The 27,424-nt window shown below is 41.2% G+C and overlaps 1 protein-coding gene across 1 annotated transcript; it reads left to right on the top strand.

The window, feature by feature from the left end:
* The first annotated feature begins 12,951 nt into the window (after nucleotides 1-12,951).
* On the top strand, nucleotides 12,952-26,806 carry samd14 (sterile alpha motif domain containing 14). The gene is made up of 10 exons (XM_046040875.1): nucleotides 12,952-13,054; nucleotides 17,305-17,462; nucleotides 17,967-18,083; nucleotides 18,186-18,372; nucleotides 18,655-18,754; nucleotides 19,361-19,429; nucleotides 19,519-19,675; nucleotides 21,921-22,043; nucleotides 24,396-24,551; nucleotides 26,255-26,806. The coding sequence occupies exons 1-10, from the start codon at nucleotides 13,018-13,020 to the stop codon at nucleotides 26,408-26,410; spliced, it is 1,260 nt and encodes a 419-aa protein (XP_045896831.1). The 5' UTR covers nucleotides 12,952-13,017; the 3' UTR covers nucleotides 26,411-26,806.
* The last annotated feature ends 618 nt before the right edge of the window (nucleotides 26,807-27,424 follow it).

The raw sequence follows: 27,424 nt of genomic DNA, 5'->3' as shown, positions 1-27,424 counted from the left end.
CTCCTAAAGAATTAATTGGATCTTCTTCAAATTTTTGCAGTGCAATCTAAAGGCATTGATCATGAAAAGTTGTGCTAACTTTGAGTTTGTGTTCAATGACTGTGGTGTGGTGTCGAAAATCAGTGTTTCGCCAGTTAGTTGTTTTAACGTGATTCCAGCTGACTAGAACTACTCCCACAATCTCTATTTATAGTAACCCTCTGATCCAGTGGTATTAAAATGTAGATCTTCTGCACATCCAGCCCTCCTTTTTTCCACATATATTCTTTATCTTAATTTAAATCTAAATGTTTAATTATTAGGGCCAGACCACAAAACGTGTCTGTCTTTTTCTTCCAAATGAATCACATTTGGCCTAAAGGTGCTTGAAAACTCTCCAAACAGAAATCAGGTCAGATCAGAGGTGGGTCTTGCACTTGCGTGTGGCAAAATGGAATGCTAGCGCCCCCTAAAGAGCAGCTCCCACTGCACGTTTGCTGCAATGTATGAAGTTCCTGTGGCACATACATCATTTCCAGACGTAAAAAAAAGGGTCATGGAGTGATGCTCTACACAATAGAGGCCACAATAAAAGGCCTTAGGCTGGCCACAATAAAAGGCCACTCCAAAATGTGCAGTCCCATCACACAGCACGATGCCACAGATGTCGCAAGTATTGATGGAGCGTGCAGATGGCATGCTGAGTGCAGGAATGTCCACCAGAGCTGTTGCCTATGAATTGAATGTTCATTTCTCTATTATAAGCCATCTCGCGTTTCAGAGAATTTGGCAGTACATCCAACCGGCCTCACAACCACAGACCACGTGTAACCACACCAGCCCAGGACCTCCACATCCAGCATCTTCACTTCCAAGATGGTCTGAGACCAGCCACCCAGACAGCTGCTGCAACATTCGGTTTGCATAACCAAAGAATTTCTGCACAAACTGTCAGCAACCGTCTCAGGGAAGCTCATCTGCATGCTCGTCGTCCTCATCGGGGTCTCAACCTGACTGCAGTTTGTAACCGACTTGAGAGGGAAAATGCTTGTCATTTTCATGACAAAAAAAAAACATTTCAAAACTCCCCCCTCTCTTTTTATTAATTATTTTAAAATTTGTTGTAGTTATTACACTATTACACCACCATTTTTCCTGTTGCGCACCCCCTAGAGGCAGCTCACTTTGGAAATCTCTGCCCTAAAAGAAAAGGAAGTCGTGCATTTTGGATTTAATGGTCATAAATGGCCTTCCTTTTAGGAGGTTGAACTTCCAAATATGGTTTGACACAGAAAAACCTGATGACGTCTCGGCCCACCTATATATATCCCGCAAGTATATGTATGTTGAGCTGAGTAATGGAAAATATGTATAAATATGCTGTATTGAAAAACATAAGTATGACTGAATGCTCATAAAGTTCTGTAAAACAATCCAGTCACCATTCACCAACATGAAATTATCAAAATAATTAACTGCAAGTCTCACTGAAATTATACAATCATACTTTACTATATTCCCAAAGTGTTTCTTTGACCTCAGAAAGTATCATAGAAGAGCATAACACGTGACAAAAGCAACAAAAGGTGAAGTTTAAAACTGACAGAGCCTTAACATTGACAACCAATTCAACTGCTTGGTCAAATCCAGTACCACTCCACCCACCTCCAATGTTCTTTGTCAGTAATTAATGCAAAGATTTGTTTGTCAGAATTACCTTGCCCTTAAAGACAATTCCACTGCATCCAACATAGATTTGACATGGTGCTTTAAAAATAACCTACAAACCCAATAAATAAAACCAAAAGTTAAACCAGTATTATGGACTTGTGCACTCTCTGTGCCGTTAAAACTGTAATGCATTAACACATGTTTATCCACTGCAATTACCCATCTGACAAAGATATATAGATATATATATACAGTCAACAAGTCCTGGTCCCATCTGACCACATTTAACAGTCTTTTAGAGTCAAAGCTGAAGATGGATTCTGCAAGTCTGTGTGTTGACAGTGGACAATGCAGGTGACAGTGTTTCAAGTTGATACAATCATTTGCAAGATGAAGAAGGGAGTTGAGATGTACCGTCACTGCTACGACAATAGCATTTAAATCTTACTTTTGGGGACAGCTTAATCCCATCCACTTCTACGAAAGGTTTCTGCAACACCTTAAAGTTGTAGCACAGTGTTTGGGGGGTATGTAAAGTTGAGGGCATATATCAGTCCGATAAGCAGCGTGCAAGCTTTAACAGCACTGCGGCATCCTGGCAACATCGCCTTGCATTGAAGAAGGATGGACACATCCGCTGGATCGTCTCCGTCATGGAAACCATGGAAAACCAGGATCTTGAGGATGTGTGGCATCACTCATATTTATTTATATTTGTATCAAGAAAATGATGGTTTAACAGGCAATCTTTAAAAAGTTCCTTTGGATTTTCCAAGTCTTGGATGTGAGGGTAGAGAAAACGTAGCTATGACTGTGAACCCGGCATAAAGGAAATGAATTCCACATGTTTTATATTCACCACTTAGAAACCAGAGGAAACAGGTGAACCTCATGACTTGAGACATTTCAAGTTGCTAGCAGTGAAACCGTCATGTGTCAGTTTTTATTGGCTACCGAGCTTTCATAGGGCGGGCGTTGTCTAATATGAAGGCTTTCAGGTACTGTGACAGCCTGTTAGTGAGGCTCAGTGCTAATTAAACCCCCTGGCTCTAAAAACTAATCATTTGATTACCTGTGGCAATAACAGTGCCAGTCACAGGGAATAGATAAGACATTATTGATGACATCATTGAGGCTGGTATTGATAAACTGATATCAATATCAATATCAATTTTATTTATATAGCACACTTAAAACAACCAAGGTTGACCAAGGTGCTTCACAGGTTAAATACAACAACAAGACACTACTCACACAGTAAAAGTACAGCAATAAAACTTTATAATATACAGTATACGATATATAGTAATATTAAAAACACATAATAACAGACTTAACTCGAAGGAAATGCCAAAGAAAAGAGATGTGTTTTTAACAATGATTTAAAAGGTTCAAGAGTTGGGGCGGTTCTGATATGGACTGGCAGGTTGTTCCACAGGGGCAGCTACACTAAAGGCTCCATCGCCTCTGGTTTTAAGTCTGCTTCTGGGTCCATCCAGGAGGAGGAGATTGACGGATCTCAGCACTCTAGCTGGAGTATGAACATGAAGAAGCCAATCCATTGGAGCCAATCCATTAAGGCATTTAAAAGTTAAAAGTAAGATTTTAAAATCAATCCTGTGGAGGGAGCGCAACACAGGTGTGATGTGGCAAATAAATTTGAATATCGTCTGCAAAAAAGTGGAAAGAGACATCAAACCTCTCAAAGATGCAGGCGAGGGGCAGCATATACAAAGAAAATAAGATGGGGCCTAAGACAGAACCTTGAGGGACACCACAGGTAAATGGGTCTGTCTCACAGAGGTGGACAGAGAAGCTCCTATCGGTTAGATAGGATTGAAACCACCTCAGTGCAGTACCTTTGATTCCCACACAATTTTCCAACAGTGACAAGAGGATTGAGTGGTCAACAGTGTCAAAGGCAGCAGTGAGGTCTAAGAGCACTAGGACGGCAGAGATTCCTGAGTCAACAGTTAAAATCAACGTGAAAGTGCCGTTTCAGTGCTGTGACGGGGTTTGAAGTTTTTCATAAACATTATTATTAATTAAAAATGTTTGCAGCTGGGTAAAAACTACTTTCTCCAGGACTTTAGATAACAAAGGCAGTTTAAAGATGGGCCTGAAGTTAGAGAGAACAGAAGGGTCGAGATTTTCCTTTTATAGCAGGGACGAAACATAACCAGAGAAAAGACAGGTATTTATCAATGACAAAATACATGGTCCAACGGTATCAAAGACTTCTCTAATCAAACGAGAGGAAATGCTGTCTGAGGGACAATTTGTGGGCTGCAGATAATGGACCACCTCAGATAGGGAGGAGATTGATACGGGCTCAAACTGATCCATGACCGCAAGGCGCATAGGAGGAGCAGAGGGATCATGGTCACAGGATGTGGTTACAGAAGATCGAAGACCAAAAATCTTCTCAACAAAGAATTTTAGGAAAGAGTCACAGAGGTCCATGTAGGTGTAATAGGAGCAGAGCTTCGTGGATTTGTAATGGTGTTAAACATGTTAAAAAGAATCTGTGGCCTGTGACAGTTGTTGGCAACCAGCTTAGAAATAAAATCAGATTTTGCAGATTTTACAGCTCTCTGATAGTCAGATAGATATTGCTGTAGGATTTCATATGACACTCTGAGTCTATCTTTCTTCCACCTTCTCTCAGCTTGCCGACATGCACGTCTGAGCGCACGGGTGGTGTCGTTTAACCAGGGCTCTGAAAGCGCTTTAGTGGGTTTCATCCTCAAAGGAGCTACAGAGTCCAAGATGTTTGTGCAGGTTGAATTACAAAGATTAATAAGTTCATCAGCACCAGTAGCATCACCTCCATCCAAGTTATAGAGCCTTAGAGTCTTTGAAAGCAGCAGAGAACTGTGCCGGGGTTTGAATGTTAATTACACGACGGCAGCGTGCAAAAGGAGATTTCACCAAAGTACACGGGACTGTAATCGTAAATAAGACATGGAATTGATCCGAAATACATACGTTAAAGACTTCATTTACATGAACACACAAGCCATGAGACAGCACAAGGTCTAATGTGCGTCCCTTTTCATGTGTTGGGCCAGACACCGACTGAGTGAGATTAAAAGTATTAAGAAGATTTAAGAAGTCTTTAACCATAGGTTTGCTTTCACAGCATACATGTAAATTAAAGTCACCACAAATTATAAAATTGTCGTAGTTTAACCTGACACCTGCTATAAAATCAGCAAACTCTTGCACAAAATCTTTGTTGAATTTCGGTGGACGATACACAACCACACACAGCGTCGGAGGAGAGGCGTTTAATTCAAATAGCTGCAGCCCAAAGCTAGAATATGTGGCAGATGCAGACAGCCGACACTGGAAGGTGGATTTAAACACAGTGGCAAGTCCTCCACCTTTGCCAGTGGTCCGAGGAGAGCTAAAAAATGTACAATTTGGAGGGAGAAGCTCAGAAAAGGAAGCAGACTCACCAACATGAAGCCAAGTCTCGGTCAGCAGCATAAAGTCCAGTTTATGGGATGTAAAAAAATCATTCAGCACAAACGTTTTGTTGGCCAGTGATCTGAAATTAATCAGGGCCATACGAAGTGTTAAATCCAAACTATCTGGTTTTGAGGCCCGCTGCAGTGTGCGCAGATTAGCCGTATTCACACCACGTCGACAGTCAGGTCGAAGTTTCTTCACCGACGCCGGGTGCCCGGTGTCGGCTCCCTGGGCACCGTGTGTCAGGCCGGGAGGAAGGTGGATCAGCGTCAGGAACAGCACCCGAACCACCAAGGCAGCTGATAATGATTTGAATATTTTCAACCTTTTTAAATGATCTGTTCTTAATAGATTTTTGATTATTTATTTCACAATATTGATTAACTGTATGTTTATTTTGAATAGATTAAATCCAGAGAGAAAAGTGACGCTCATTAGATAATTATGTAAAAAGGGTAGGCATAATAAGCAGTCTACACCTTTTTCGGTTGTTATGCATTTATATATTTTTGTTTTCATTGTTTTTCTTTTTTTGTTATGGAAAATTATGTGTGAGGACTGAAATAAATTTTGTTGATTGATTGATTAATTAACAATATGTATAATTGTTTAACTCCACTACCCCTCGTGTCTCGTCTTCTCTTTCTATTTACAAAAAAGTTTGCATTTTTAATTGATTAATTTGCTTGTTTTCTTGTTTACAGTATTTCTACTTCTATTTTGTAGACATCCTTGGTATTTGTATTCTGTTTTATTCATTAAAATATTGCCTTCATCAATAAATATCTCATCATTTTAAATTTTGACATTTTGACTTTTTTATATCATGTAATTTTACTGTTGTTGCCTGTCTTCTGCTTTTTATTTCCCTTGCTCTCTCCCTTTTATCCAACCCTCTCTTCCCCTCCTCCCCACTGATTCACTGCCGTCCCTTCCTCTTCCATTATCCCTCCTCCTCCTCTCTCCTCCTCCTCCTTCCTCTCTCCTCCCCCTCCCTCAGTCTGTCTCAGCTGTCCTTGGTGCTGCTGTTTCAGATGGAGGCTGCAGTATTCTGCTGAGTAGCAGTGAGCCAGCATTTGTTTGCTCTGCCTCCAGCCGCCAGCATCCAGCCAGCCGAGAGACGAGCCTGAGAGTAAACTACCGTGTCCATAATCCTCCAGCAGCAACCCTGACTGTCGCCTAGCCTGCAGCGAAGCCCTGTGGAACCCTGGGAGTTGCGGTCCTCACTAACTGGCTGTTGGTGGAGGCAGAGAGGCAGAGAGATAGAGATAGAGGGTGACGTGCCATGACAACCGTCAGAGAGGGAGAGAGAGAAAGGTGAGTCTATCTGTCTGTTGGTGTTTTGGTTTTATTTACCTGCTAGATATTTCCCTCATCTCCCTCTCTCTCTCTGGCTGTTTGTCATCAATTTCTCCCACTACGATTTTCCTCTCTCTCTTCTCTGAATGTAAATCTTTATCATCACTTTTTCATCCACCATCTTTTCATGTATTTTCTTCTGTCAAACATCCTCCTCCCCTCTCTTGCTCTCTCAGTCTGACGGTGCATTTTCCTCTTCAGCCTCAGTCTCCAGAGAATGAGCTGTGTGCTTTGTTGTCAATGTGTTGGTCTCATTAGATCTGTGTTAGTGTGTGTGTGTGTGTGTGTGTGTAGCCATCTCCACCCAGTCTGAGGAGCAGCTAACAGATCAATCTGATGTTCACTAAATGTCTCCTCATTTAGAAGCTGAGAATGTTCTTCAGTGCAGCAGTGAATGTATTTCAGAGCAAGATGCCACACAATCACAAACACAACGTAACGCAACATGAAACAACATGACGTGGAGTGAAAAGACATCACCTGCAGTGGAACACACAACATGACACAACAAGATATGAAATCCACAAAATGACAAGACGTGACGTTAGATTGACATGGAATGAAATAGCATGTAATGATACGACCAGACATGATGAAACACAAAACAACACAAGGCATGGCACAAAAATGACACCAAAAGAAATTACACAACACTAAAAGATAGAATTTAGGACAATAAAAAGACCACAAAAAATTATGACACTCAACGATAAGACTTGACATGACAAGATACAATAAAACAAAACATGACATGACCCAAAAAAGATAGGAGATAAAAAGGAATAAAAAAGGAATGACACGCTCTGAAAAGACAAGACACGACATGACGTGAGAAAATAAGACAACATTAAAAAGACATGACACAAAATAGAAAATACATTAAATGACAGAACAGAACACGACATGCAAGGACAATATTAAAACCATAGGACGGGACATTAAAAGATAAGACAACATGAAAGACACAACACAAATATACACACAAAAAGACATGACATGACATTGAAGATAAGTGAAAAGAAAAGGCATGACATGAGACAAAAGAGACATCAAAGGCATGGAGATAAAAGAGACATGAAAAGATATGAAACTCGATAAAAGAGACAAGAAAAGGTATAACAAAAGATGAAAAAGATATGAAAAGTCATAACATGAGATAAAAAGAAATGAAAAGATATGACACAGGATAAAAGAAACATGAAAAGATATGACACAAGATAAAAGAGACATGAAAAGATATGAAAAAAGATGAAAGAGACATGAAAGGCATGATACAAGATAAAAGAGACGTGAAAAGATATGACACTCGACAAAAGATGAAAGAGACATGAAAGGCATGGCACGAGACAAAAGACACATAAAACGTTACGACACAAGACAAAAGAGACATGAAAAGATATGTTACAAGACAAAAGAGACATGAAAAGATATGACACAAGACAAAAGAGACATGAAAAGATATGACACTTGAGAAAAGAGACATCAAAAGATATGACACTCGATAAAAGAGACAAGAAAAGATATGACAAAAGATAAAAGAGACATGAAAGGCATGATACAAGATAAAAGAGATGTGAAAAGATATGACACAAGATAAAAGAAACATGAAAGGCATGATACAAGATAAAAGAGATGTGAAAAGATATGACACAAGAAAAAAGAGACGTGAAAAGATTTGACACTCGATAAAAGATATGACAAAAGACAAAAGAGACATAAAAAGATATGACACTTGAGAAAAGAGACATCAAAAGATATGACACTCGATAAAAGAGACAAGAAAAGATATGACAAAAGATAAAAGAGACATGAAAGGCATGATACAAGATAAAAGAGATGTGAAAAGATATGACACTCGATAAAAGATATGACAAGACAAAAGAGACAAAAAAGATATGACACTTGAAAAAAGAGACGTGAAAAGATATGACACTCGATAAAAGATATGATAAAAGATGAAAGAGACATGAAAGGCATTGCACAAGAGAAAAGACACATAAAAAGTTACGACACAAGACAAAAGAGACATAAAAAGATATGACACTTGAGAAAAAACACAAGAAAAGATATGACAAAAGATAAAAGAGACATGAAAGGCATGATACAAGATAAAAGAGATGTGAAAAGATATGACACAAGATAAAAGAGACATGAAAGGCATGATACAAGATAAAAGAGATGTGAAAAGATATGACACAAGAAAAAAGAGACGTGAAAAGATTTGACACTCGATAAAAGATATGACAAAAGACAAAAGAGACATAAAAAGATATGACACTTGAGAAAAGAGACATCAAAAGATATGACACTCGATAAAAGAGACAAGAAAAGATATGACAAAAGATAAAAGAGACATGAAAGGCATGATACAAGATAAAAGAGATGTGAAAAGATATGACACTCGATAAAAGATATGACAAGACAAAAGAGACAAAAAAGATATGACACTTGAAAAAAGAGACGTGAAAAGATATGACACTCGATAAAAGATATGATAAAAGATGAAAGAGACATGAAAGGCATTGCACAAGAGAAAAGACACATAAAAAGTTACGACACAAGACAAAAGAGACATAAAAAGATATGACACTTGAGAAAAGAGACAAGAAAAGATATGACAAAAGATAAAAGAGACATGAAAGGCATGATACAAGATAAAAGAGATGTGAAAAGATATGACACAAGATAAAAGAGATGTGAAAAGATATGAAACAAGATAAAAGAGACGTGAAAAGATTTGACACTCGATAAAAGATATGACAAAAGACAAAAGAGATGTGAAAGGCATGGCACAAGACAAAAGAGACATGAAAACATATGACACTTGATAAAAGAGACATGAAAAGACATGGCACGAGATAAAGATATGAAAAGAGATAAAAGACACATTAAAATACATGACACAAGATAAGAAAAGACATGAAAAGACATGAGACGACAAGCTGGGGACACGTCGAAATAACAAGAATCTCTGTACTAAGAAATAATTAAAACCCTACACAAGAAGCCAAAAGGATTCCATCATTGAAATATTCAGTAAAAGAACACTACCCAGCAAACATGGTTAAATGCATTAGACTGTTATACAGCTATTCCACCACTCCGTACCTACATAACATTAAAAACTATCCGAACTATGAGAACAACAGCTAGAGGAGAAGATGCAGTTCTGGCCTTTTCTGTCGGAGCCTCCCAGGTTTGGAGCAACAGACGTAAGAAACCAACTCCTTCTCCACAACATTAAGCTTTACTAGAAATCAAAGTGTGAGCACTGAACTGTGAGGTGTGTCTGTGTTTGTTGTCATTATTAACTGTAAGAGTATCGTCACACCACACTTCACCAGGCCTAACACTGGTTTGTCATGCTAACTGCTGATCGTTGTCATGTTATGGTTGAGTCTTTGTGTCTCTCTTGTTTCTATGTAGTGCAGACTCCTACAGCTTTTATTGTTAAATGTATTTTAAATGCTTTTATTCTTAATGTCCGCGCCTTCAACTGTTGCCCACCCGGATACAACAGATAAAAGTTAGCCTTTCTGGCTAACCCTAGCATATTTTCATAAACGTTATTGTTATTATCAAAGTCCTGCAACTCGGATTTATATGTTTCCCAGCTCGGCTGTTAGAAGCGGACTTTCTAGGAGGAGGGGCGGGAAATGTGCAAACAACCGCCATCTTGGTGTTACAGGCCTTCCCCATAGGATTGTATTGAGGATTCTTTAAGTGGCACGTCTCTGTAGTTATGCACTGTCTGTGTCAAATAAATTTATAAAATAAAAATGAAAATAAATACACAAAACTAAAAGACATAACTCAACGTAAAGAAACAGGATATGGCATTAAAAGACAACTAAATATGAAAAGACACAGATTCAGTCCTTGCTCATGGACTCTTCAGCAGTACTTGTGCAGACAAACTAACTGGGTCTTAATTTAAGGGATGAATGTTCATTTTTCCTTGTCTTGAAGATTTTATTTTGTTATTATCTCTTGCTACCTTTTCTGTAGTTCAGCTTCTCTTTGGTCAGTACAGGACGTCCACAGTGTCCATCTGGTTACTGCTCACAGTGGCTGCAGGGTGAGGCAGCAGATGGCCTTTCTGTTGGGCTACCTGCCCACTTCACTCTCTCTCTCCTGTTCTCTGTCTGCCTCGCTCTACCTTTCTATCAGCTGTATGCCATTCCTTTATTTGCCTATATCATCTTTCTGTCCACAATTGTTGTGTGAAAATGATAAAGATGTTTGCCAGACGTGGTCTTTCTGACACAGCTACGACCAGGTCTACAGGAAAAGTGTATGAACTGTTCAGATCAGGGGGCTCACCCTCAGACAAAACTGAGGGAATATTCATAGTGCAACATGAAAAAGGATTTTGTCACTCCTAGAATTGTTTTATCTTAGTGCTGTTTCTGGAATAATCAATCAATTCCCATGATACTTTGGGGAAACAGGAAGTATAATGTTGTCCTGTAGGTGAGGACACAACATAAACCCAATTTTTTAGCCTGTATTTCTTTACTTAGTCAAACTGGCCCCATTAAAGTAGCTGAATTAGCTGTTAGCAGCTCCTGTTAGCAGTTAGCATGGATGTACAGACAACGCTCACTGGATCACTGTGATCCTGAAGAAAAGTTAATAATAATATTATATAATATATAATAATATTCTTAGGCAGCCTTTCCAAAACTAGACCCTAGAGTGTCCTCTGGTCGAAGTCACCCTCACAGCCAAATGGAGTTCCCTCAGTCAACCCCTAAGATTCAGGACTGATGTTGAGGAAAAGTGTTTTGCAATAACGAAACTGAATCCATTTATCAGTGTTTATGTACCAAATTTAGAATTTTTCTCTAAGACGTTGACTTTTTCAGCTATTCATTTATGAGACATTATATTCTTTTATGATAAGATTGATATTGATTGTAACAGTCTAGGTTTATATTTTGAACTTCTTTATCTTATATAGAAAATATTACATTCAGAAAGACAAATGGTCTAAAAAGAAACCATAAAGACAACATTTCAAAATAGAAATCAAACATTATATTGAAGCATTATCTGGTCTGAAGTAATTAAAACAGTTAAAATGTGTAAAGATTTTAGTCGAGGTTAATAAGATTCAATAAAAGGAAATTCTCTATCAGAAAAGAGCGTGTTTAATTAAACACAATATAACCTTTAGGCAGCGTGTTAACCTGCAGTGTATGGTGATATGTTGAAATGGACCCTCCTCACAGTTTGGAAACTTTGTGTTGCAACGCCTTCAGGAAAACTTTACATTTCTAGCTCCTCTCCTCTGTCAACTAAACATGTGACTGAGAGCCGTCACTGCCATCGGGCGAAAGTAAGTAAAAGATGTGAAGAGGCTCGGTCGTCCTCGTTTGTACAATAACGCTACAGGTTCTCACAATCCCACTGCTCCTCCCTCCCTCTCTCCCTCTCCTCCCCCCGGCCTCTCTGAGCAGTTGACCTCTGAAAAGCCTCATTAAGAATTCAGCAGAAAACACAGACTGGTGGATAAATACAGAGGGAGTCCAGAGGCAGGAAGTCAGGAGGGAGACGACAAGACTCAGCTGATCCTGCTGACCCACTTCACACAGGAGAGGGGAGGAGGAGGAGGAGGAGGAGGAAGAAGAGACAAGTATATAGTTTCATGTTTGAAAGGCTCAGTAATTTCCTCAAACAGCTGCTCGCTGTAGTTTCTATCAGACAAACAGGAGGTTGTAGAGCATCTGTTGGGGACTATTTTCAGCGGCGGATGAATCCACATGTGCTGCTCTAGTGAGTATTCAGGGCAGCAGGACGGTGTAAATGGGACTGAGCCTTTTCTACCAGTTAGTCCAGTTTGGTCTATCAATCAGTAATGGACTTTACTTTAGTGGCAATACTTCCAGGTAGGACTCTGCTGTCTCTGGTTTCCTCGGGGTTCTTTAACGTTCTCTGTAGATCAGTATGCTGCTGGGTTGTTGGGAGGGTGATTATTTTCTCTTTTGATGAAGTGGTCCTGCGAGTGGAAGCTAAGCTAGGCTGAACGTGACTGGAGAAGTCAGATAAACATCAGACTGTTCCTTTAAATCTCTCTGTCTGCCTCTGAAAATCATCCTCCTGCCCTCCCTGCTCCGTCTCTATAAAGCACTACACAGTGAGCTCACGGGCATAATGAAAACACTGTCGGACATTACGTCATTGCTGTCGCACAATTGGTTTGTGGACTATTTTTCTATTAGCACAATGCATGATGGTATATAGGGCTTGGTTAGTGATCATCAGTTGTACACTCCTTTTCAAAATGCATTATGGGATACTATGAGTGGACTGTTTAGGGTATAATAATTCTAACTAAACGTTCGGACAGCACTATAAAGTGAGTAGTAAGTGATTTCGGACACAGCCCGTAAGATTAAACAGAGAGAACATGAGGCCCCGGGACGCTTCCCTGAGGAACCCCACAGGTTGTTGAATTGTTATTTGTTCCGTCTGTGACGTTTTGTCTCTTTGTGTCTTCTGTCCGTCTCTCCGAGCAGTAACTGCTGAACCATGTCTGCCGGCCTGGACGACACAGACAACGTGTTCGGTGAGTCTCACAGACACAGTAGAAAGTACATTTACTCAAGTACTGTACTTGAATTTGAAGTACTTTAGTTGAGTCTTTCTACTTGTACTCATCTCAGAGGGAAATACTGTACTTTTTACTGCAGTCCATTTCTCTGACAGCTTTAATTAATTTACAGATTAAAACTCATGAAGAGTTTCTTAAATCTGATGTTTAGGTTAGAAACTCCAACAGTTTCTACAACTGTAGCTGATCGACCAGCTGATTAATCAGTCAGCAGTTTGACAGAAACTAAAAGAAGTTTCACCCTCTCATGTTTCCTCTGAATCACTGCAATAACTAATGTTTGTTAGTAACGTTGAGCTTTAGACTGTTGGTTCTAAAGGTGTCCCTTTGGCCTCTGGATAACTGTGGAGAAAATGGAGAAAATAATCAAGATTTATCAGCTGTAGTGTGAAACTAAACAGTTCAGAATGAGCTGCAGCTCAACAACTGCAGTGGCAACATCCTGCTTTACAATAATGAGGAGGAGGAAGAACCTGTAAGAGTACAACAGACTACTGTTGAAATACTTTAAGGCCTGATCATACTCACATACTTTTACTGCTTTAATACTTTAATGATTATACTTACATACTTTTACTGCAGTAAAGGATCTGAATACTTCCTCTGCTCACAGATCAGATGTGTTGCTGTAGATCCTGACACTATATAAACTACGTTACTATTAACAAATGTTTTAGCTGCAGTAACTTACAAAACGCCCTCAAAGTACATCTTTTATCATTGTTAATGTAAATGCAATATTATAACATCCATGGTTCTCAGTAACTTCGTAACTGTAAAGTATTATGCTACAGTTTTATGCTATTTCAGTCAAACATCATCATTCTAATGTTGATCCAAATATACGTTTAACAAATAAATATGATGTAAAATGAAAGATTCATCATGCAGCAGCGCATGAAGAAGTTAAAACGACCTCTGCTTTTTGTTTGTTGTTCGTTTCTTTCTGATTGGCTCGGATGTTCCAGGTCTGTTTCTGAGGCGTCTGATGGACACAGCTAACAAAACAACATGGTTATCAGTGTACTGCTGTCTGAAGTGCTGCTGCTCTCCTTCACTCCTTCATCACCTCATGTCGGCAGGAAGTAGCGTGCATGCCGTTGACTTCACATTTCAAATAAAACGGCAGACAGAGTTTCAGATTTCAGAACTAAATATCTGACTCTGATCATCAGCCTCTTTAAACCTCTTTCCTCTCTTCTTTTAGTTTCTAATATCATCTAATGTCTCTCCATCCTCCCCCTCTAATATGATTACTTCTCTCCTCTGGGTCCTCCCCCACCTCTCTCATCACTCATTTAATGTCTCTTCTCTCATCTCTCTCTGTTCCCCATCCTCTCGGTTACTCTCCTCTGTGTCACCTGCCGCCAACGTTTCACCATTACACCTTCATGTCCTCTTTCCTCCTCCTCATCTTCTTCTTCCTTTCCTCCCATCCCCCGCCTCTCCCGTGGGAAATAACCTGCTGTCGGCTTGTTGTGGGGGAGGAAGCCCAGAGGAAGTCTTTACGTTCTGCACAAACTGTCCACATCCTGCTGCTGTGTGCTGATAACATCAGTTTAATATCAGAGACAGGCGAGACCGCAGAAGGTCTGACTTTATTTACAACAGGCGGCTCTACCCAGGGGGGTCGCACACAATCCTGGACCTTGAAAATAAGTGTTCTCTATGGGCCCCTTCACTTATCCATGGCTATTCAAACTAGTGTCTTTCCTCACATGAGGGCCCTGTAATCTCAGCCACTGGCCCTACCTTACAGGGGCAGCCTGAAGGAAAGACCTGCAGACACAACTCAGGGCAGAAACAGTGCTTCGCCTCCTCGGCATGTTTCTGCATAAACTAAATAATAATTTCATGTATTTCAGTGACAGGTAATGTTCAACTAAAGGAACGTTATCTACACACAACAACACACAGAGCGCTTTATCTAACTCAGCATGTTCAGTTACTGCAACAGTAATGCAGCAGAGGTATGTTTTAGATCACCTTGAAGATCGCTCCATTAACAGTTTCATTATTTAGCTGTAGACTGATTAAAATGTAACTGATTAAAACTACACATTAAACTAAAAGATGAAAAACAATCTTGGTCCAAACTAAAAACTAAATATTCACTTTCATTCAAATTTCCAACTGTGTGATTCTTTAAGGTAAAGAGTTTTCATTAACTTTATATAAAATTAGTAAAGTTTTTAATCTACAGAGTCTATAAATTTCAGCGCCTTTAAAGGGACATTATGTAGTTTCCAGCGGCCACTAGCGGTGCGGTTTTAAGATTGCAACCAGGCATGTGCTCGTACACGTGCTCGCTTGAACTCATGAGCGAGCATAATCCGAAACACGACCGCTTTCATACAGAAATCCTGCAATAAACGCAGGAACACCAGCATGCAGGCTGTGGCTTTTCTCTCAGACATGTTCAGGCTCTATAACTTCAACGTTACCATCTCAGAGACAGATCGACACCGGCGCCGTATCTTTCATTCAGCGCAGCGAGACACCGGCATATTGGCACAGTACTCCCGAAAAAAGGCAAAGTGAGAGCGGCTATAGACAGGCAGGGAGGCAGCTTCACACAACATACTGGAAACTCAGGTAAACTCCCACTGCAACGTTACAGTAGTATTTTTATCAGCTTGATGTTGAACTAATCCACGCTCGTTACATGATAAAGTTACACTGCATTTAGCCAACGTGCTACATCGTTAGCTGCTTTCGGTAACCATCTTTACTATCTGTGTATCTTTCACCGGAGGCTCAGCAGTGTCAGCGCAGCTACATGTTTTGGATGATAATAAAACTGTTAGTGAGCTGGACTGAATATTATAAGGAGATCGTGTCACACTTTATAATAATAAGACTGCAGTAAGTAACTTAAGTAACTGGGTGGCTCTTCCTCTTTGTTGTATATTATGTGGGTCATGTTAGTTACAGGGACTGAGAGGTGGAGAAGCCGTGTACCTGAGCATCGGTAAAAGCCATTAAATCTAAATTGAACACGAATAGGAATACGAAGCAAACAGCTGTCGGTCCGAGCTAATGTAGCGTTAGCTGGCTGCATCACTATGGGACAGTAAACAAATCGCTCCACATTAGCTTTTTACCATTACATAATTTCTTGCAGGCTTTGACACTTTGACATAACAGTGGTACAGAGGAAAGTAACATGGGTTGCATTAGTTGGTGAAGTAATGTGAAAACGATATAACTTACAATATAACGGACAACATCAGCAACTGCTCGGCATTAGCCAGCGAGCTAACGCTATCTAACTTGAGCCAACTGAAGCACAAAATCTAAATATATTTTACATGCTTTGTAGTAATGTTAGCTTACCTGTCCAATAGGATGAAAGCCAACTCTGGGTCTGTTTTTAGACCTAAAACAAAGCGGAGGTTTCTCCATGATTCTAAATTGTAATCATTTTAATGTCAGATTACAACCCCTTCACACACAGGCAATAAAAAAAGGATTCATTTCAGTAGAAAAACTACTATAGCCCCTTTAATGGAATAAACTTTAGTTACAAGATAAAGAAACTTGTATCTTTGTGAGGACCAATACATTTTTAAAACATCCTCATACTGAGGACATTATCGCACCGTGAGGACATTACTGCGCCGTGAGGACATTACTGCGCTGTGAGGACATTATCGCACCGTGAGGACATTACTGCGCCGTGAGGACATTACTGCGCTGTGAGGACATTTTGGCTGGTCTTCATGACTAAGAGCACTGGCCAACTGCTGAGACTTGGTTTTAAGGTTCAGGGTAGACTCAGGTTCAAGTTGCAGTAGGCTCCTAATGGTTGTGTGTGTGTGTGTGTGTGTCTGTGTGTGTGTGTGTGTGTTGGTCAGCTGTTGAATATTTGATGGAGCTCTGATGGAGCGAGTGGGAGGAAGAAGAGGAGCTCAGGTTGTTGAAAACATCACAAATCAAGCTGCATGCTGCTAAATGAGATAACCTGCTGTTCCTGAACAACATTCATGAGTTCTTTGATTCATTCAGTCATTTTTACAGACAGAGCTGGTTTGACCCGCACAGATCTGAACTCACACGCGTGAATCAAGAATCAATCCAGGATTTGGTTTTACTTCTGCAGTTGAAACAACCTGAATGAACTTGGTGTGTGTCCTCACCTGTGAGCAGGCGCCTGTGAGTCTGCAGGGCACTAACTAACCTGTGTCTCTGTGTTGGTGTTTCAGACCTGAACGAGGCGATCCCAGAGACCGAGCTGCTGGACAACAGCATCCAGAAGGGCCGCGCCCAGCTGTCCGTCAAGGCTCGGAGGCAGCGTCCCTCCAGGTCACGTTACCGAGACAGCGTGAGCTCCACGGAGGGGGACGACAGCCTGGAGAGGAAGGTACCAGCAAACATGTTATTAACTAAAGAGGCCTGAGTTTCATCAAGTCCACGTTATTAGAAGTCAATAAATAACACTCACAAATGAATCAATCAAGGAACAAATGGAACCATATGTGTGGTAACTCAAAGTAAGAAGGAAGTAATTCCTTCGCTGTAAATAGTAACAGGACTTATAACAATAACTTTATTTGTATAGAACATTTCACACAAAGACACGGTCTGATTCATAGTAACAATGAATCTGAAGAATAAACAGCAAAGGAAACATAAACATAAAAAGTGATTCCAGAAACGTCAACCCAAAATAAAGATGGTGTTTTAAAATCAACATTCAGTCACTCAGAACGGCCGAGCTAGCAGCTCTGAGCTGCACACACTGCTAAAGGCTAACGTTTGCTAATTAGCAGGTTAGTTGGTTAATTAGACTGTGAGGACAGCTGTAGTCTGATGACATCACTGTGATGACGTTTTAGTGTGTGTGTGTGTGTCTGTGTGCTATCAGGACAGTCCGATACACTCCACCCGCTCACCTCTCCATCTGGCAATGCGAGGCTCCTCCCCCTCTCCTGACTCACTGCTGTCTGCTCGAAGCCCCGCCTTCTCCTTTGACACATCACTGGTGAGACAAATCAGAGCTCAGGACAGGTTCTAATGTTGTAAATGTGAACAGAAGAAACAGAGAGAGAAACAACCTGTGTCCTTCTTCCCTTTCGCTCCTCAGTCGCGGCGCTCTCCAGAGGATGAAGGCGAGCCATTGGCTGCTCCCCCACGGGGGCGGTACCATCAGCTGACCAATGCCACGTCTCAGGAGGCTCTGGTCACTCCCAGCAGCTCGCCCTCCAGGTCCTGCCCCTCCTCCGACTGCTCACGGGTCTACATGAGGAGGAGCAGAAGGCCCGACAGCGAAGGTACGCACACCTGAACACTCACCTGTAAAAGCACCTACCTATCACACTGGTACACCTGTGTCATCTGGAAGCACACCTGTGAATACACGAGTCCACCTACACCACCAATAGTTACTCTGCATATCCTTTAAGTCGAGACTCCACAGTCCAAAATGATGATTTGCATTTTTCAGATTTCATGATGTTATTACCAGACTTTCATAAAATGTACAAAACAATCTTGGATAATATTTATAAACATTATTGTTTTATCTATATTGAACCTTATATCGTTTGTGTCAGTGTTGGTTTCTGACTCAAGTCGGGACCCGAGTCCGGCTGATCCCGGCAGTCCAACCGTCGTCTTCGACAAGAAAACCAAGAGACGCTTCCTGGATTTGGGGTGAGACGAAATGAGTTGTGAATTAATCTGGGAGCCACTTCAGCTTCCTGTCACCCTAACAACCACCAGAAAAACCATAGCAACCACTTAGCTTGTGTTTCTCTTTAAATGTGTGGATTTACTGTTTGAAAATTCCCTTTCATCCAATCTATTGTGTTTCTTTATTTATCAGAGCAGTATTCAGAGTTTTTACAGAACATCCAACGTTGCATATCGCCGCTCTGTCCTGATAAGTACATCATCACTGGCAGTAGCTCCTCCTTCAGATGCTTCAGTAAATCAGATGTAGGATTGTTGGAGGGTGAAAGCTTTTTGCTGACGACACAGTTCTTTACATCAGACTGTGACACAATAATGGCAATACTTCCAGCTGTGGACAGAACGCCTCTCTCCCTCCTTCTACATTCTACCTTTAGCTTTTTGGCTAACAGCTGACTTAAACAACATAAGGTCCGAATTCTGGAGTTAAGGTGATGAACCCACAATGCAACACTCTCTGTAGGAGCCGGTGTCACAGCGGGGGAATACCTGAGTGACAGGAAGTAGCATGTTAGCATTTGCAGTACTCAAAATGTCTTCTAATAAAACCTGATGTCTCTCTCTCAGGGTGACTCTCAGGCGTTCATATATCCGGGTGAGGAAAGACAAATCCAACAGGCTCTCTGTGGGCAGCAGGTGGGTCTTTCACAAGAGTCCCATTGTGAAAGTTCAACATTTAACAATCAAAGACACAAACGCTTGTTTTCTGTTTGTTGTGTCCTCAGAGAGCCGTCTGAGAGTCCGTCTCGGTCCTCAGGATCCTTTGTCCCCTTCTCTTGGTTCACCGAAGGACGGGGGTCGCTATCCTCCTCCGGGACCCCACCCTGCTCCCCCAAGACCACCCCGCTGAGCTCCCCGAGACCTCGCAAGTCCCACTCGCAGGTACAGAACAGACGCTTCATGTTTACCTGCTGACTGACTTCATCTGACATCATGACACCGAACCTCTTTACCAAACACAAGTCTCACAGACAGATTCAGTTTTTGGATTCACAGTTTATTTTTTAACCTGTTATTTGTTCTGAGTTTGTACCCAAGGAGTTTTTATCATGTTCCCGAACGTTCTTTTGTTTACAAAGGTTCCCGCCGTGTAAACAAGCTGCCGGCGTGCAGGACAAACACGAGAACACTCGCAGGACAAAAGCTCGTTAACAGACACCTGCCAGCCAATCAGAGACCAGGGTTTCTGATGACATGGTGTAATAGTGAGTTATAGTCCAGCTATGTTTACAAGTGAACACACACAGTGTATCGGCGTGTGTGTTTGTGTGTATTGATTTTTATTATTTACTCATCTTTGCCCACATGCCCGTCCTGCATGCTTTTAGCTTAACCACCACACACTCACATACAGTCATATGATCGCTCAGCTGCGGTGTGTTTTATGGCTGCTGATAAATGTTCTGCTGCAGGAACAATCACTCTGTTCCTCCACCATTAAGGCTCAGAGGAAGAAGCCCCGTCAAACATCCACAGATCTGCAGTGATTGGCTGTGGTGGGTGTGTGTTGCTCTCATTGTAAGAACCTGAGTGGTTGCTGAAGCTGCTGAATAATTGAGAGTTTAAAATGTCTATGACGCTGCATCAGCAGATGTCGGTGTTTTGGATGTATCTACAATCGCTGGCCGCAAACTAGAGCACAACTGGGCCGGTTCTGGGGGAAGGGGGTGGGGGATCTGAGTAGGGCTGGTCGGACCAGATTATCGGCCCAAATGATCCTGTGACAGGCAGAATCTGAAGGCCGGATCGGAGCCTGGGAGCAGAAACCTGCAGCAGCCAATGAGAGCGAGCTGAGCGGGAAGCTCACCAGCGGGTTGTTGTTCTGCTGGCGTTATAAAACGGGTGGCTCCAATCAAACGATCTGATTCCTTCATACAGATCCGTATCACTCTGCGACAAAGTACCGCTAGAAAGTGAGAACATACTGTTAGCAAACTGGCCAGCTGGAAACTCCAAACGTTAACTGGAACCTCCTGGGAGGCCTGACCATGGGGGAGGGGCTTGAGCAGGTATCTCTGGAAACACCTGTGAAACAACCTGTGGAGCTAACTTTCATAACTTGTGTATGTTGCATAGGCAGGACTACTTTTTGTTGTCATAAAAATAATGTCTATTGATGATATAAAACATCTGTTACTTTCTTTTTGTAACAACAGCAACAGCTCACTTCATGGTTAGACGTCAAAACCACTGAACTGTGACAAAATACGCCAACACATTCTCACTACCGACTCTTGGTCAAGGCCCTTTGGGGTCGCTTTTTACTGCCCTGGGGTCCCTTTTAGCATAGTTTTTAGACGTTTAGGGCTTAAGTTAGTAACGCGTATCAACAATGAATATGCAACGTCTGGTTAGACTTTGAAAATAAAAGCACTGCATTTTTAAAACGAAACATTCTTAAAGTTGTGAAACGTTGCAATTTGGTTAGGTTTAGGAAAAGATCATGGTTTGGGTTCAAATAACTACATCAGTTAATACATAAGTTAAGTAACATTACTTGCATAACTTAAAATATTTAATGTTGTGGATCCATATATATATTTATATATGGATCCACAACATTAAATATTGTGTGTTACAAACTGACGCTGACGGGTCGTGACCATGCGTCCATATGTGACGAGTCGGGAGTGAGAACTTTTATAAACCTGCTGATTCACTTTTGATTCTCTTCTTTTGTTTTTCTGTGTAAAACACAGCAAACACAAGATCAACCAGCTGACGACGACAGTCTGCCTCCATGTTTGTTTCTGTCTGAAGTCACATTTGATCACGTGATATTCTGTGAAGCCCCCAGAACCGCCACTCTGAAACCGTTTAGTATAAACGCAGAGTGTGTGGTCCTGCGTCTGGAGTGAACCGTCTGCTGTGTCTTAAGATTAAAATATTGACCATGGGTTCCATTCTGTTGTTACGTCTGTGGCATCAAACGTTCTTAAAATCCTCTCGTGTGCAGCATGCGTACCTGCTACTGTCTCACAGCCTGATGTCCAGAAACTATTAAAACATATCTTGAGTGGACTGTCGATGTGTCAAAGTTAGAGAAAGGAAAAACAAATACCTGCTGCCTACAAACAGGAAGAAGAAGAAATTAACTGCAGTTTCACTTCCTGTCTGCGTCCTCCAGGAGTCGGCTCTCAGCGAGGAGTTTTCTCCTCCTCACACCTCCTCCTCCACCTCTCCTCCTGTCGACCCCTCCTCCTCCAGATCCTCCCATCCATACCACACCCTCTCCCAGTCCTCTGACGAGGTAACGCACACGCAGACACGCATGTATTAACAATATATGACATTTTATTCACGTGTTTGGAGGCGAAGATCCTGCAGGAGGTGAAATCTCTCTCCCGCTTCTCAGAGCCAGAACTCAGTCAGATCTGAACTCTCAGACAGGAAACACATGTTGAGTCATTCAATGGGACTTCCTGTTCCCGAGGACATCATGATCTCTGACGTCCGTCCAAAACAAACGTCCAGAAATCAGCTTAGAAACTAGAGAGAGAGAGACGCAGCAGAACCACCTCAGAATCTGCACGTTTTATACACTGTAACTTAGAAGTGAACCTTCATAAAGTTGAGCTGCTGTGTTGTAGTTGTCACAACATTGTTTTTTAAGTTGAAGTTAAATAACTTGTTTCAACTTCATACTTTGAGTTAAAACCAATAATTATTTTACGTTATCAATGCAAAAATGTACCCATAACTAGTCTGAGCAACACACTTTATTCTAACTCACAGTTTCAAGTTAAACTCAAGTACATTTATACTACTTTACATTTCAAGTTAAGAAAATTTATAAAACAGATTCGTTTACATTTACATGCAGTTGTCAGGTCCCCCTCGACCGCTGGCACTAGTCTTTTCTGGTTTACCACTAAAGTGGTTGATATTGAATATATGACTTATCTGCAGTGTGTAATTAGTACTGAGTGAGTACACAGCTTTCTGTATCAAGTTAAATTATCTGTATCTGTACTTGGTTTAAAGTTGGTATGGGTTAATCAGAAGTTATATATATTATATAATATTTTATTATAATATTTCTTTCTCGCGCTCTCTCTCTTCATCCCCGCACACCGGCCTTTCTGTTCTGCTGATAACTTACAATCCCAATTTCAGCACAAAAGCCTCAAATAGTCAACACATGGAATTACGTTAGCCTTTAGCAAACAGTCGAGTTCAAAATCCAAAACTTGCTAGAGCTTTGAGTTAAAAAGTATGGAGGGATTATTGGGTCAAAATTAAAACTAAAAGTCTAAATAAAAAATTTAGGCATTTAAGATTGGGCATTTGAGCATTTCTGCTCTTTAGCAGTCAGAGCTCCCCCTGCTGACCATTAGGTGCCTCTGCAAACCAGCCGTTTCAAACCCAGCCTCCAGTCTTACTCTCATACACTCCTCAATCTTAAATCCCAAATACCCAAACGTAAATGCTCAAATACCTAGTCGTAAATGCCCAAATGCATTTTTGATTTAGACTTTTAGTTTTAGACTTTTAGTTTTAATTCTGACCCGATTGTTAAGACAAATGTCAAGGATTAAATTGATTTGGGTTTAATTTTTTCGTAGCTTAATTATTAAATTATTTCCTGAAATACCAATAGCGGCATTGATGGGAGCTCACCTGAGAAGTTCATGTGAGGTGAAGGTTCTTGAAGGTGTTTCCGCTGCAGACAGGTGGGAAAAGACACCAATTTAATGTGAATTAGGGCAGGCAAATGTGCTCGAGGTAGATAAAGGAGAAGGAAATGAAAAGCGGAGGGTGCATCAGTGTGCAGGAGACTTCAGAGAAGCTATTGGTACGTGAGTGATCGCTTTGTTTAAGTGGATTTGGATTGTAATTTTGTAAGGATTTGCATGCAGCAAAAAATAATGGCTAGTTTAAAACTATCAGTGTGGTGCTGTGCACTTTTTTATTTTGTCTGCTTTGATTTAAGTGCATGGTTGATCAGGTTACATGATCGTTTACTGTGCTTACTAGTCACAAGTCATGATACTGGACGATATTGTTTCTTTACATTATTATGTCCTTCATAGTGGAAATCTGAGCAAGTTTCAATTAAGGCAGTGGTCGATATAATGGTTTAATATACTATAATAGACGCATGATTAACTGGTTTATTTAAGAGCTGTGGTTAAAGTTGAATTATTAGTATTAGCATTAATCTTCATTCACAGATGAACTGCTTTATTTATTTGAATGTGCTTAATAACTTCATGTTGGATCATTTGTTTAATTTGAGTCACAAATGCTGGCAGTGTATAATTGGGGTATTATTTAAGTAAGAGGTAAAGAAATTTAGTTACACTTTGATAGTTCTTCACTTCAAAGAAATTAATTCTGAGCTGTGAGTTTTCAGTTTTTTCTGTTTTTGCATTTAAAGGTTAACCTATTAACCTCCAAAATGATGTATGAATTGCAGCTGATGGTTGTGGAAAATTAAATAAATTCAAAGAAAGAAGATTCTGTCATCTCCAATTATCCCTCCATAAAAAAAGAAGTAGAAAGTGAGCATAACTAAATGGGGCTGTGATGATTTACAGAGTACTCTTAATGTGGACAAATGTGTTGGTGGTGACAACTCCCTCCTCCTCCTCCTCCTCAGCCCTTCGATGACCCGTCCTGCCCGGTGTCTTTGTGGACGACCCAGCAGGTCTGTCAGTGGCTGAAAGGACTCAACATGGAGCAGTACGTCCCAGAATTCAGCGCGAGAGACATCGACGGTCGGGAGCTGCTGCAGATGGACGGCCAGAAGCTGAAGGTGAGGATGAGGAGGATGAGGTCCTCTGCAGGGCCTGAGCATGCTCAGTTCATCAGTGCGGAGTCCCTGTCAGATGCTCACTTACTGTCCCCATCATGATTCTGTATGGAAGACGATTAGTGCCAGGAAAAAGAGGAAGAGAAGTCAGTGAGTTCAGAGCTGGGAGATTTTTAATTTAAAGACTAAATCATGTTTGTGATTATTACTTACGGCACATTCACATCAAACAAATGTTTCACATCGTATTATTCGCGTGAATTTGATCGCTGTGTTCCCTTAGTGTTCCCATACAACGCCAGTAAAACGTGAGTTTACGACAGTAAACACAACCCGGTTTACTACAGCTGCATGAACCCAAAATTTAGTTTCAATAAATGGATCAAACTGATGCTGATATAACTTTTTCAATTCATGCTTTGTCAGGTCTGTCAGCAGGACAACAACTTTTAAAATGTTTGTTTTCTGAATGGAGTCTTGATCGATCAGGGCTATGCTGTGCTAACTTATTTTATAGGTACAACGACAATTGGAATCAAGTAACGGACACATGTTTTCTTAACTCACCAGGTAGTTCAGCTTCCTCTCCTCCTTTTCTCCCAGCAGCCTCCTGCTGTGTCGCTCTGTATAAATATGAAGTCGCCCCACAGAGCCCTGAGAAGCACTGAAGATAAATCCACTTACTAATCCCTAAAATTTAAGTGAATTTAAAAAAAGAAGTTAACTCTGAGCTCCTCCTGTGGATAAACAGCTCCGTTATCAGAACAGAATCAGACTGCAGGTGTTTATTGGTCTAAAGCTCTGGCGCCGCCCCGACTCTCTCCTCCAGAGCTCCTGTATCTCAGCAGCGTGTTTGCTTCATTCGTGCAGCCCGGCGGGAATCCGCTTCTGTTTGAGTCTTTGCATTTACTTAGTATGTCATTAGATGACGACGTGGGGTCCCGCCCGCTAACGGGTCCGGCCGCCATCAAGTCCGCTGCTGTTCCAATTGCTGAATGACGGACTGCGTGCTCCCGTTCCTGCGAGTTTGTACTCCCGAGGCAAACTTGCCAAGTCCGAGCTTTAAAGTACAGAAGTCCGAACTTGGCGAACTCGGTTTTGAGAAACAGCCACGGCCCGCCTGTCGTGGTAAAATGGCAGCTAGAAAGTTCAAATCAAAACATTGCTAAAACTTATTTTAACAGTCAAACTCACACAAAACTGCTACGTAACAAACTGTATTGACATCACACAATATGTGTTGAAAGTTATAACGTAAACGGTTCAATTTCCAAGGAAAACAATACGTCAGCCCAGCAGCACTTTTCCACATAACTTAGCTGGTGGATGGTGGTTTAGGTTAAAATAACTAACTTAAGTAACGTTACTTAAAAGAATCGATGTTGACACTTTGACTCCTGGGTGTCTGATCTCCGACCAACCCGTCCAGCCCAACCACCTCCTCACTGATAAAGCTTCGTCGAGGGAATAAGAACACGCTGGAAATGTCAGAAATCTTCACTTCTTTTAGCATCAAACTACTCACTAACATCTTGTGACAAGTCAGCAAGAAAATACGATATTATTTAAAGGCATCAAAATCCTAAAGCGCCCAGAACCTCCTCGCTGAACTCCACTTACTCGCTTATATGGAACACTGAGTTCCATATAAACTCAGTGTTTAACAAAAACATCTGACCTCTGACCTCTGTCCTCGTCCCCTGCAGGCTCTGGGCATGCTCAGTTCGTCTGATCGCGGTGCTCTGAAGCGTCGTATCAAGGAAATCCTGACTGCAGCAGAGAAGGAGAGAAAAGCTCTGGACAAGATGGAGAAACAGAAAGAAAAACAGCGAAGGAAAGACCAAGAACAGCGCAAGAGCTGAGCGCCGCCACCAGGGGGGGACAGAGGGGGGGGCAACAACAAGGGGAGGACAATCTCTGTGTCTGCACATCCTGGAAAACCTTGGTAATCTGAAATGCACCTTTCCAGTCCTGGAAAAGTCCTGGAAAGTGTAAACCAGAGGTCCTGATCTCAGCTGCACTGGATGAAGTCCAGTCATCCAGTGCAGGAAGTCATGTGATCGATGACATCATGACACCCTTTCTGACGGTGGCCCTGAAGGACAAATCGTTCAGCGTTCAGCAGGTTACAAACAGGGTTTCAGTGTTTTTACATGTTTTCTCTCTTTGCTGCCCCAAAAAAAGATTCATATCAAAGAAAATCTAAAGTTTAAAAACATCTTGAAACATACGAGAATGAATAAAAATGAACGAACATCTGAATGAATTCAGTGTTTTGCTTTTGTGTGTGTTTTTTGTCCTTCGGGGCCACCGTCAGTTCAAACCTCCTGTGTGATTATTAAAACTCATTGATAAAGTTAAATCATATTTTCAAATACAATAAAAAAAACTAAAGATTCACAGACCTTAATTTAAAGTGAACTCACCAATCTGTCCAGTCAGGTTCGGTGCTGTGAGTTAAACTATCTGTGACGTGACATCGTCTGATTGGTGGAGAGGGCGCGTGGGGGGCGGGTGTGGAAGGTGTGATCTCTGACTCTTTGCAGCAGGTCTGGTTGAAGCAGGAAACAGCTGCAGGTGATTTAAGTGTTTAAAGTTGAGATTCTTCTTTCTGATGTTGAATAAAAACAACGTGTGATGTTTGTTTGTTTCAGACGTCTGTACTCACCGACCTCTGACCTCTGCAGCCGCATTCAAATCTCAAAGAAATAAATCTGTCAAACGTTTTGTTCAGATTAAAGGTGCAGTATGTGATTCTAATCCAACGTCTTTTTGTCAGATTCAGTGAACATCACCTATCATGACCCGGGTCCTGAAGGTCCCTGGGTATGAGGAGGCCTCAGGGAAGACCCAGGAATAGATGGCTGGATTATATC

This window comes from Micropterus dolomieu, linkage group LG02, assembly GCF_021292245.1.
Source record: "Micropterus dolomieu isolate WLL.071019.BEF.003 ecotype Adirondacks linkage group LG02, ASM2129224v1, whole genome shotgun sequence".
NCBI lineage: Eukaryota > Metazoa > Chordata > Actinopteri > Centrarchiformes > Centrarchidae > Micropterus > Micropterus dolomieu.
This window is presented reverse-complemented; position numbering and strand designations above follow the sequence as displayed.